Below are 10,780 nucleotides of genomic sequence, written 5' to 3'. Positions count from 1 at the left end.
TACAATGCTGTGATTGCAGCCATTCCCCAACTCTCTGTGAATGGTACTCACGGCCATTGATCAGTGTTCTTTGATCAGTGGTTGTTGATCAATGGTCATGACAATTTGCATATTAATGATCACAGCCCATTGTTCCTTCAGTGGGCTGGTTTCAGTCATTGTGCAAATGTACGGTTTACAAGATTGGGGAAACCTGCAGTCAGCTGAGACTGAAGACGTCACTTGGATTGGACAAAACGTTTTCAATCCACTGAAAACACTATGTTTTCAGTGGGAGAGGAAACACTATGTTTTCAGTGGGAGAATCAACAGAATCAACCTTTCGGTTCCACATTTACCTGACGTTTATTAAGACTCAACAGCTTGGGTATTTACTAAAACTCATTTTCTAACATTTCTCACACGTGGGGAGACTCATCAAATTATCTAAGTCCAAACACATTAAAAAAATGATTCTTTATTTTGTGTTTTCAATTTCGTATTTAGTTTTCTTGGCTTACCTCAAACAGACCCATAAATGATCTGTGATTAATAACTTGGTGCCATTTACATTTCTGATCAATTTCTTGTTATTGAAGGTAAACATCTGCTTTCATTGCATTTCCAAGTTGCAGTGTGTATCTTAATCAACAGTCAAGTGAACTTCTGTGAAAAGTTTTTCTTTATTTTTTATTAAAATGCAGCTGAAACTGTGAATTTCCAGCCTCCAACTTTAAATAAACTCAGTTGTGACAGAAAACGACAGCGCCTTTCCAGAGGAAAGATTCACAGCTCTGCAGTCTTATTAAACAAAGGTTTATTCAGCAAACAAACAACAGCTAAATTTTTTGGTTTTCTCTGAAATCCAAAGTCTGTTGAGGCGCCAAATTTCCATTAAATGCAATTACACGCCATACTTCTTCTGCAAAGCCGTGATAGACGATCTGTCCAGGTCGGCTTGGTGAAGAAAGTCAAACAGTTCTTTGAGCACTGTGAGGAAAAGAAAACCCCCCAGAAATGATCAATATGCTGGAAAAATGTGGATGAAAAAGACAAAGTGAAACTATGAGCCGTTTGCAGCGGCACATCATGTAAAAACTCCACCTTTCTTCTCTGGTGATGACATGAACATAACAGCCATATCGAAGCGCCTCACGCTTGCAAGACTCCTGAGAGTCTCCAGTATGACGGCCGGCTCTTCATTCCTGCAAACACAGCTGTTTTTTAAATCCACCATAGAGCTACATGTGTTCACTACTTTAAAGAGTTTGGCTTCACCTATTTGTCTGAGTATGACTGAAAATAGCAGGATGCTTAATGCATAATAATATGCCATAACTTTGATGTAAACACCATTTTTAAAAAAAAAACTTACTTGATGTAGAAGTCACGTAGAGTCTTCAGGATAAGATTGAGGATATCAGGTTCGAGGGAGTTGTGGAAAATCTTGGCGTAAGCCTCAGATTTTATTTGCTGTACATAAAAACACAAGACAAACAAAAATAAAAGCAAGAATAAAGACGACACTTTCAGCTAAAACAAACTCCAACAGCCTATTTTCATTTTTTTAAACATTTGGTTCAGAACAGCTATTTCCTGTTAGCCAAAAATCTTTGATCAATTGAATTTCTATCAAGTTAATTTTATTTTATTTATACTCGCCCAATCACAATAACAGTTGCCTCAAGGCGCTTTTCTATTGTAAGGTAAACACTCTACAAAAATATAATGAAAACAGAGAAAGCCCCCACAATCATATGACACTATGAGCAAGCGCTTTGGCAACAGTGGGAAGGAAGAACTTCCTTTTAACAGGAAGAAACCTCCAGCAGAACCAGGCTCATCTGCTGCGACTGGGTGGGGTGAGGGGAGGAAGACGGGACAAAGAAAAGCGCATGGAGGCTCACCTTCAGATATCTGTAAACAGTTTCGGGCTGGTTTCCAATCCTGCGGAGGTCCGCCTCCAGTTGGAAGCTGTTTGTTGGTGGAGGAAGCAGGTCTGTTCCTGTTGAGGAAGGTTCGCTTGATGGTTCAGGAGGAGGATGAACGGTTTCTGCCTGCTCTGGTTGTTTGGGCTGTCTGGTGAAATGAAGAATAACTTTTAATAGGACAAAAACTGATACAATAAAATAACATCTAGTGCAGAAAAGTTAAGAGCAATACTCAAAAATGCTGACACCTACTTTTCTGATGCCTGTGAGGGGACCTCTGACAGCTCCTCGATTTTGATCATCTTGGCGCTGGGGGATGTAGACAGGGGAGACGACCCCTCCTCTACTTCCTTCACCACTTCCTGCACCAAGGGCTTGTATGCACCTGATTCCCCCTCAGGCACCACAACCTTTCCGCTGATTTCCTCGATGTCTATCCTCCTCAGAGGTTTCTGCAGAGGAAAAAAAAATTTGTCAAGCTTTATAAAATTAAAAGGACCCCACTGCTGATTCTGGTCATTCCAGGAAAGATTAAAATTAACATAATAAAAGTCACATGTGCACTGAAGATTTTTATGGGCCTGCAAAACAAAACAAAACAATAGCATGCAAGCAATGGGAAAATAAGTGTTTGTCTTCTCTCAGCAGCGTGAACAAACAGAGCTCTGCTGGATCACAAATCCACTTTCACATAGTTCATATTAGAATACAAATACACTAGTCTAAGGGGTGCCAAGAGTGATGCTTGCAATCCAGGAAATGCTTCTTAAACAGACATTTGTTACTCACGGTTGAGCGAAGGTGTGCTGGTTTGTCTATTGGTTGGACTGTTCTCATCTGTGAGCCGTTCACTGTCTGCAGACGGCCACTGGAGCCTGTGTCCTAACACCAGGAGAAAGACTAAAGTGAGAGGAGAAAAATCTCAAGCCCAATAAAGACATCAGAAGCTAATGGAGCTAATGCTTTTGACTCATTATTTAATTGTTTTTCCTTCTTCTATGACTACTTCTTAGTTGGGGTAATGACTGGATTTTGACACATACCATCTGCAGTTTCTGGAGTTCGTTAAGGGCTTGCTTGTTTCCAGGTTCCAGTTTCAACAGCTGCTGAAAATCTGTGACACACACAAACAGAGGTGAAGATTAAAACCAACCCAACAGCAAACAGACAGAAGACACAATGTCGTTTTTTGGGCTCATAAAAACACAAACACACTGCACCTTGTCTGGCCTCTTCCAGCTTTCCTAGTGCCACTCTGGCTGTGCCTCTCCGGGCGAAAGCCTTGGAGTAAGTACTGTCCAGGAAAATGGCTTTAGTGCAGTCCTCCTCCGCCTCCTTAAACCTGCAGCACAAGAAAAGGAAAAACAAAGCCAGTCAGAAACAAGAAGGCCTTTTTAATGTGTGTCAAGAAAAAGTGTCCTTACTTCTCCAGCTTGAGATAAGCCATGGCTCTGTTGGCGGGCAGCAGCACGTTCATGTGGTCTGCCTCCATGCCTCGGGTGTAGCACTCTACAGCTGCTTCATATTTCCCTTCTTTGAAGTAGGCATTCCCCTAAAGACACAATAACCCTCATCACTTAAGATCTTTTGGAAGAAAGCAGAAACACTGCTAAAATCATGAAAACCTTCATGAATCATCATCAAAAATCCTACTCTGTCCTTCTGGAAAACCGCTTCCTGTCTCCTCTGCTGCTCCTCTATCCGTCTCTGTTGATCAGGATCGACTGCAGGAGCCTCCAGGGGCTCTGCAGCTTTGCTTGAGACGGCAGCCGCCTGATGTCCAAGGGCCTGAAGCAGACACAGGAGAAGATCAAAGAGAATGAACCGCCAAGTTGACTTTGTGCACACAAACACACATTGTGCACTAACCCACCTCTCTGATTTTCTTTATTTCATTCTGTGCTTCCATGTTGTCAGGCTCGAGCTTGAGAACCATCTCGTAGTCTACAGAGGATATTTTTAGTGTCATCTAAGGGCGCTCAAATTAAAATATACTGTCTTGTTGGTACGCTTGTTACCTTCTAATGCAGGTTCATACTTCTTCAGCGCAAACCGAGCTGCTCCTCTCCGCGCGTATGCTTTGAAGTACTTGCTGTCAAGAGCAATTGCCAGGTTGCAGTCGGACTCAGCCACAGCGTACCTGCACAAACACAAAATGAAAAAATAATGAAAAAAATGAAATTAAAAAAACTACACAAACATCCTAATTGTGTGATTTCATTCTTGGTGCTCTGACTCACTTTTTGAGCCTGAAGAATGATGTAGCTCTGTTTGTGGGAAGCACGGGGTTGTAAGGATCGGCAGCCATTCCTCTCGTGTAACATTCAATCGCGTCATCGTACTTCCCATCTTTAAAAAATGTGTTACCCTGAAAATCAAACAGAAACTATAGCTTTAAAGTGGGTGGGGGGGGGCACTTCTGATCTTTGTAAATCCTACGACATAACATACGTAAGTGCCCATTAACCATCTGCAGATATATCGGTATCTAGACTTATAAAGGCCAATACATGAAATTTTAAAAAGTAAAGATGAGACGAGAGAATCACTGCTCATCCATGTTATGAGGGGAACATTGGATATGGAACGCCACAAACGAATAATCAATGACATGTGACAATAAAAAATGTTGTTAGTAAGGACTCATAAATGGATACATGTGCACACTCTATAAGAAACTTGGAATATAATGGGATAAAATCATTGTTTCAGGTAAAAACTGCAATAATCAAATGTCTGTGACATAGAGTAATCAAATAGTTCTGCATGTTTGATGTGTTTTTACCTGGAAAACACTTTAAAAAGGCAGTTTTTGGTTATAATATGACTGTATTAAAAAAAATTATATTGGCCTTGAAGGAGTATCAGACCCTTTCAGATTATATAACTTCTTTTGATGTACCCTGCATGATCACCTGATTGGAGATTTATCCTTCAGCAGGACATCTACACCATAGCTACATTGTGACTGCAAGCCCCTGTAAAACCCTATGTCGTACTCTACAGTGTAACCAGATGCGCACCTGTAACAACACATTGGGTTGATTGTGATTGGCCTGTACAGTACTACATCTATTTTTCCTTTTTTTAATGCCTCACATATAATATCCACCTTTTCCTTCTCGGCCAGCGCTTTCTCTGGATCGACTGCAGCTTCCTCCGAGTCTGACTCGTTGGACTCTGCAGGACAATCTTCCTCCTTATCCATTTCTTCCAGAACCTTTTCCTGCCACAACAAATCAAACAAATTAAATAAAAGTTGTAGCAGATTGCAAAAAAGTTTTACTTCTAAAGCCAAGTGTGTTTTATAGGCTTTTAAAAATACCACATCAAACTTGTCCCAGGATTGATAGTCGTATGATTTTATTCTCGAAGCCTGTTTGGCCTCCTCTGTTTTTGTGTCATCATCTCCAGTATCCTCCTCCTTCTTCTTTTTCTCCCTTTTCTTGGCTCTGTAGTCCCTGTTCCTCACTGGAGGGAGTTTTTTCTACAACAGAGACAAGAAGCTGCTGACACCTGGACGGACTTCAGTTCACCAAGAACCTCGCGAGCTGTCTGCAGCGGGGGGCATACCTGAACCTCCTGAACCACCCCTGTCCTCAGCTCCTCATCCTTCCTCTTGATGTCCGCCTCCCAGTTCTCCAGCTCCCTCACGAAGCTGTGCAGCTCCTCCACATTTTGCCGCATCTGAAGCTGTAACTCGGCGGCTTTGTTTCCCACGGACATGTCCCTCCCTGTGAAACACACATTTGTTTGGGGGACAAACTCTTAGCGGAACTTGTCGCCTTTGGGTTCGTGCGGCAGTCGGGAGGAAAACACGAGAATCACGCCGTCACGCTTCTTTGGCTAGAAGCTAGCTGGCTAGCAAAAACATCGCTTTACTTAAATAAAATAAAGAAAAAGGACTGCTGCTGCTCATAACGTGTGAAATACCTGTTACTTCTTTTCCCGCTTCACAGTTAGAGTTTAGCTTCCGTTAGTTTGGCTAAAAACTACAAGAAAAAAGTGCCGTTTATTCACAGCTTTCTGTTTACGTTCGCAGCCATGACAGCAAAGTCCCAGCAGCCTTTGCTCTGCGTGAGCCGCGCTGCACGTACCCAGAGATCGTCTATGTTCGTGTGGGGTCACTTTGGTGACTTTAATGTGCGCCCAAACATGAGAAGTTTAAAATTAAAGGCAGTGTATTTTTATTGCAAGTAAAAAATATCTAAGTTCCCTGACTGTGGATGATTTCAAGCTGTCACTCCAGTGAAGACTCGCCAGTGGATGGCTAGCATCAAAAGATAAAATCGAAAACTTTTAGATATGCATTTTGAACTCACATCTCCAAACCTGCACGGACTCTGCCTCCAAATCTATATTTTGGATTGCAAATCTATTGACTGGATAATAAAGGCACAAATGTCACTCCATATAATTTGTTATAAGCTGACACGCCTGTACACTGACAGTACATTAACTACGAAACACAAAATATACTCAGCTTATAAATGAAAACGTTTGATACACTGGTTTTATTTTTGGTCCTCAGACCCACTTCGAGTTAATGACTTTTCTGCCCATTCCGAATAGACGATCTTCACTGTAGTCTTGTCAATTAACTATATAAAAGGCAAATATTTTATTGCTCTCCGCATTTCTTTGAATTATATTTCTATATTTTATTTTTATTTTTCATAAGAGTGACGTCAGCGATAACAAACTCAATTTCCATATTCATTACCTTTGACCTAAATGTCCCACGTGACCTACAAAACAGTGACGACCCCTCCTGCTAGCTGTCTGCAGCTAACCAGGAGGACCTTCATGCTGACATTTTCATATTCTGGGCATTTCGCACAATGGACCAGACTAAACAAGAGGAGGAATATGGATATGACTTATTCCCGGAGAGAAAACCGGGAGAGCACAAAAAGACCTCAATCGCAGAGAGCCTGTTCACTTTCAACCACAAGTGTCAGGTCATGTTACAGTTCGCAGTGGAAAGCAGTGAGTATCAGTGTTAGCTACTTTTTTAAAAGAGAACGTCACCTCAGCAGTAAGAAGCAAATACCTGCCGGTTCGGGGGATTGCATGCCTTTGCAGTGTACAAAGTCACAGTCTATATTGGCAGCACTTTTAGCGTTAGCTGATTCAGTTAGCAGTGAATGATAATGCTAACTAGCTTGTGTGCTTCTCTCTCAGGTCCTTACGCCAAACTCCTCCTCAGTGCCATGAAGAGTTCAGGATGGTACGTGCCATTTCAAAATAAAGTACCACGCTTGTCCTCCCACTGTTAGTCTCATATTACTGTAGTGATACCTATATACAGAGCAGTCCCAACAAATGGGAAAGGGGGGATACTCTTGCTGTTGCTTTTGTTATTAACAAACAGTCGAAATGAACAGTTTTACAAGTTTAACTTTGCTGCAGATTATTCGTTTTATAGCTGCTATATACATATAAAAATCTTAAGTACAAATGCTCAAAAAGCCATTTTAAATTTTTCCAGAGTAACAAATTCACTGACATTTTCACTTCCCCAAAACATAAATACATTTTTGCCACATGTTTCAGATAATCAAATTTTAAAATTGGCTAAATTATGCAAGGAAAATTTAGTTTTTAAGTCCTTACTTTGTTAAGGGAAAAAGCTATCCAAACCTTCTTGGCCCTGTGTGAAAAAGTAATCGCCCACGCTACATGAATTAACTGTCGTTAATATTTCTACGTTTTTTTGTTTAGAGTTCAATTTCTTTAACCACATCCAGGCCTGTTTACCACCAGACCTTTAAGAAATATCTTAAATTGAACCTGTCCAACAAAGTGAAGTAGACTAAAAGCTCTTAAAAAGTGATGTGGTGAACTTTCCCAGGAGTGCCTCTAAGAGTGCACTGACGTCTCACCCAGGAGGTCACAAAAGAACTCAGAACAACATCTAAAGAACTGCGGGCCTCACTTGTCTCATCTAAGGTCAGAGTTCATGATTCAACAATAGGAAAGAGACTGGGCATCCATGGGAGAGTCCCAAGGAGAAAACCACTGCTGGCCAAAGAGAACATAAAGGCTCGTCTCACATTTGCCAAAAAAAAAAAATCTTGATGATTCCCAAAACTTTTGGGAAAATATTTTCTGGACTGATGAGACAAAAGTTGAACTTTCTGAAAGGTTTTGTGTCCTGTTACATTTGGTATTAAACTAAGGAGAATATCATACCAACAATCAAACATGGTGGTGTGATGGTCTGGACGGCTTGTAAGCTCGGTCATCATTTCATGCTCTGAACCTCAAGCACACTTGAGTTCTGCAGCAGGATCCAGCAAGTCCACCTCTGAATGGCTAAAACCCCCCAAAATAAATTACAATGCTGTAAAGAAGAGTGGGACAAAATTCTTCCCCAGTGATGTGAAAGACTCATTACCAGTTTGTTTAAAACGCTTGATTGCAGTTCTTGTTATTGCAGTTACTTTTTCACACAGGGTGAGGTAGGTTTGGACAGTTTTTTTCCCTTAATAAATGAAATAATCTTTTAAAAGCTGCACTTTGTATTAACTCGTGTTATCTTTGTCTAATAATACAATTTGTTTGATCTGAAACATGTTAGTGTGACAAATATGCCAAAGCACAGTATTACAAAATAAAGAGCGTCACAGTGTTTTCACTTTTCCTCTCTGGATGCAGTAAAGTGTTTAAAGATCGGCACTTTTCCTGTGAGGACTGTGACGGGACTGTCAGCGGCGGATTTGACGCGGCCTCGTCTCAGGTAGGAAACACAAGAACAGAGGTGTTGCAGAACGTGCAGGCCTATGAGAACTGACCGTATTTGTGTTGGGTTTTTTTTTTTTCCCAGATTGTTTTGTGTCAGAACAACATTCACCAGCAGTCCCACATGAACCGAGTAGTCACGCATGAGCTCATACATGCCTTTGACCACTGCCGGGCCCATGTGGACTGGTTCAATAACTTCAGACATCTGGCCTGTTCAGAGGTGAGTGGTGAAGTCTTCTTTTCACAAGAAAACTGGGACCGAATAACAAGAGTGGTTCCATAATGCTACTACTGTCCAAAAGCTCCACTGAGAATGACCTGGAATTTCCAACAGTAGGGAGGCATCAGCTGTTTAGATTCCCTAATGTTGCTCCCCCCTGACAAAGTGTCTGGAAGCATCGTGAAGCTTACTGATGAGTAGTGAGACTGGATTCTGGGAGGATTTGGTTAAGCCTCACAGAGTGAAGTGTCAGTGTTCTGCTGTCCTCAAAGATTCTAGTTTTTGGTGCCTCTGTTTCAGATCCGGGCAGCTAACCTGAGCGGAGACTGCTCCTTCACCAACGAAGTTGCTAGATTCAACTTCGGCTTAAAGCAGCATCATCAGGTACTTTCACCGGTCAAAAATTATTTGCAGATTTTAGCTCGCAGCTTCCATTTCAAACTAAACTCGTGTGCTTTCCTTGGACAGGAGTGCGTCCGAGGCCGCGCCCTTCGCTCCATCCTGGCCGTGAGGAAAATTAGCCGAGCCGAGGCGGAGAAAATAGTCGACGAGGTCTTTGACTCGTGTTTCAACGACCATGCGCCGTTCGGACGGATCCCGCACAGCAAGAGAGACGCCAAGTTTGCGTACAGAGATTACATGAACAGGGACCGATATTATGCAAACCTTTAGTGTCGCCGCATTTTCATGAAACTCCCAAAGGGTGCTGCGCAGGGCCGACTGGAGCTTGGCAATGTGGTCAGCCTCAGCAGAATGACTGTGTTGAAACAATCGTATCCCTTCAAAAGGGATTTTTGGACGATGATTTGTCCTTGGAGGAGAAAACAAAGGAAGGAGCTGCGTACAGATACATTTCACCTGCTACCTTTTGGACACTAATTCAGTGTAGTGGGATTGTAAGGACTGATTTTACTCTGGAAGTGTTAGTGATTTTGGTCCTTTGTTTTTAGGTGATCAATGGGTGCTGTTAAGGAAATACAAGATTGCCTTTTTGTACATCGGTGCGTGTGCTATGATGACAAATAAGGATGTATTTCTCTTGGTGGCTCATCAACTTGTTGCCACGTTGACCTCGATCAATTTCCTCTAAATATACTTGATTGTATGTATATTAAATAGAATCAAATTGTATGTGAATTAAAGTTTATTTCCTCTGGAAATGTTTGATTTTGGGTTTTTGTGTCTAGATTGTTACCCCTCAGCCGTAAGAAGCTCATGGGGGTATTGTCATCGTGGTTGGGACACTTAACTTTGTGAATGAGATAACTCGAGAAAGAGGCCATGTAGGAGCTTCATATTGATGTCATAGGTGTGTCTACTAAAAATCTCGGACGAGTTTGAATCTCAATGACCTCGACCTCAAGCTCAGAGTTAAGTTTTCTAAAAATCTTGTGAGTGCAATAACTTGACAATGAGGTGACGTAGGATTTTGTGTGTCTACTAGAAGGCTGAGGGGTACCGCTGGTGGTTGCCAATATTTTTTTCTTGCTAGACTCAAGCAGTACCACAAAGTTATTTTGAGGACAGGACATACCCGTTGCATCTGACCTTGTTTGAATATAAGAAGGATAAGTAAGTGTACGTGTCAGAACATGTTATGTTTAATCCCAATAAAGGATCCTTCAAATTAACATGTGAGACAAGTAAGATGAGGCGAGTCGGAAAAGTTCTTCCACAACAACACAGTCAACCTTGTTCACATCTGTGCAGTCACTGTAAAATGTCATTGCTGACATCTTTATTGGACATTAGCATTTAAAGAATCTCATGCCCTCCAAAAAGATTAATGAGGGGAAAAAGTTATGAGGGAATTAGTCTCATAATCCCTCCTCCTGTTTCTCCTCCACCACTTCAGCCTATCTCAAAGACAACAGTTCCTGTGCCTAATGACTAGTGTCTGAGC

The 10,780-nt window shown here is 41.7% G+C and overlaps 2 protein-coding genes across 3 annotated transcripts; one reads left to right on the top strand and one right to left on the bottom strand.

Annotated features, from left to right (window-relative positions):
* Positions 1–557: 557 nt before the first annotated feature.
* Positions 558–7,083, bottom strand: rpap3 (RNA polymerase II associated protein 3). 2 transcript variants are annotated; one of them, XM_063460185.1, is made up of 17 exons: positions 6,964–7,083; positions 5,484–5,644; positions 5,236–5,397; positions 5,023–5,136; positions 4,151–4,278; positions 3,929–4,050; positions 3,784–3,854; positions 3,564–3,698; positions 3,335–3,462; positions 3,131–3,252; positions 2,954–3,024; positions 2,700–2,792; positions 2,163–2,362; positions 1,887–2,058; positions 1,355–1,452; positions 1,084–1,184; positions 558–969 (listed from the first exon to the last, which is right to left on the bottom strand). In XM_063460185.1, exons 1-17 carry the CDS (start codon positions 6,983–6,985, stop codon positions 884–886), a joined length of 1,986 nt encoding a protein of 661 aa, XP_063316255.1. In that variant the 5' UTR covers positions 6,986–7,083; the 3' UTR covers positions 558–883. The 2 variants fall into 2 exon arrangements, with proteins under 2 accessions (XP_063316255.1, XP_063316256.1); XM_063460186.1 differs by lacking the exon at positions 6,964–7,083 and adding an exon at positions 5,844–5,980.
* Positions 6,661–10,459, top strand: atp23 (ATP23 metallopeptidase and ATP synthase assembly factor homolog). Its single transcript, XM_063460187.1, has 6 exons — positions 6,661–6,899; positions 7,095–7,140; positions 8,571–8,652; positions 8,740–8,877; positions 9,178–9,261; positions 9,346–10,459. Exons 1-6 carry the CDS (start codon positions 6,752–6,754, stop codon positions 9,547–9,549), a joined length of 702 nt encoding a protein of 233 aa, XP_063316257.1. The 5' UTR covers positions 6,661–6,751; the 3' UTR covers positions 9,550–10,459.
* Positions 10,460–10,780: the final 321 nt, after the last annotated feature.

This window comes from Pelmatolapia mariae, linkage group LG17 (assembly GCF_036321145.2).
Source record: "Pelmatolapia mariae isolate MD_Pm_ZW linkage group LG17, Pm_UMD_F_2, whole genome shotgun sequence".
Taxonomy (NCBI): Eukaryota; Metazoa; Chordata; class Actinopteri; order Cichliformes; family Cichlidae; genus Pelmatolapia; species Pelmatolapia mariae.
This window is presented reverse-complemented; position numbering and strand designations above follow the sequence as displayed.

Excerpts from the sequence above, each read along its gene's own strand:
- rpap3 (XM_063460185.1), bottom strand. The coding sequence starts at position 6,985 with ATGCAATCCCCCGAACCGGCAG. Across the intron at positions 5,645-6,963 it reads GCAATCCCCCGAACCGGCAG|GGAGGGACATGTCCGTGGGA; the intron begins GTATTTGCTTCT and ends TGTGTTTCACAG. Across the intron at positions 3,855-3,928 it reads GTATGAACCTGCATTAGAAG|ACTACGAGATGGTTCTCAAG; the intron begins GTAACAAGCGTA and ends TATCCTCTGTAG.
- atp23 (XM_063460187.1), top strand. The coding sequence starts at position 6,752 with ATGGACCAGACTAAACAAGAGGAGGAATATGGATATGACTTATTCCCG. Across the intron at positions 6,900-7,094 it reads ACAGTTCGCAGTGGAAAGCA|GTCCTTACGCCAAACTCCTC; the intron begins GTGAGTATCAGT and ends CTTCTCTCTCAG. Across the intron at positions 8,878-9,177 it reads GACATCTGGCCTGTTCAGAG|ATCCGGGCAGCTAACCTGAG; the intron begins GTGAGTGGTGAA and ends CCTCTGTTTCAG.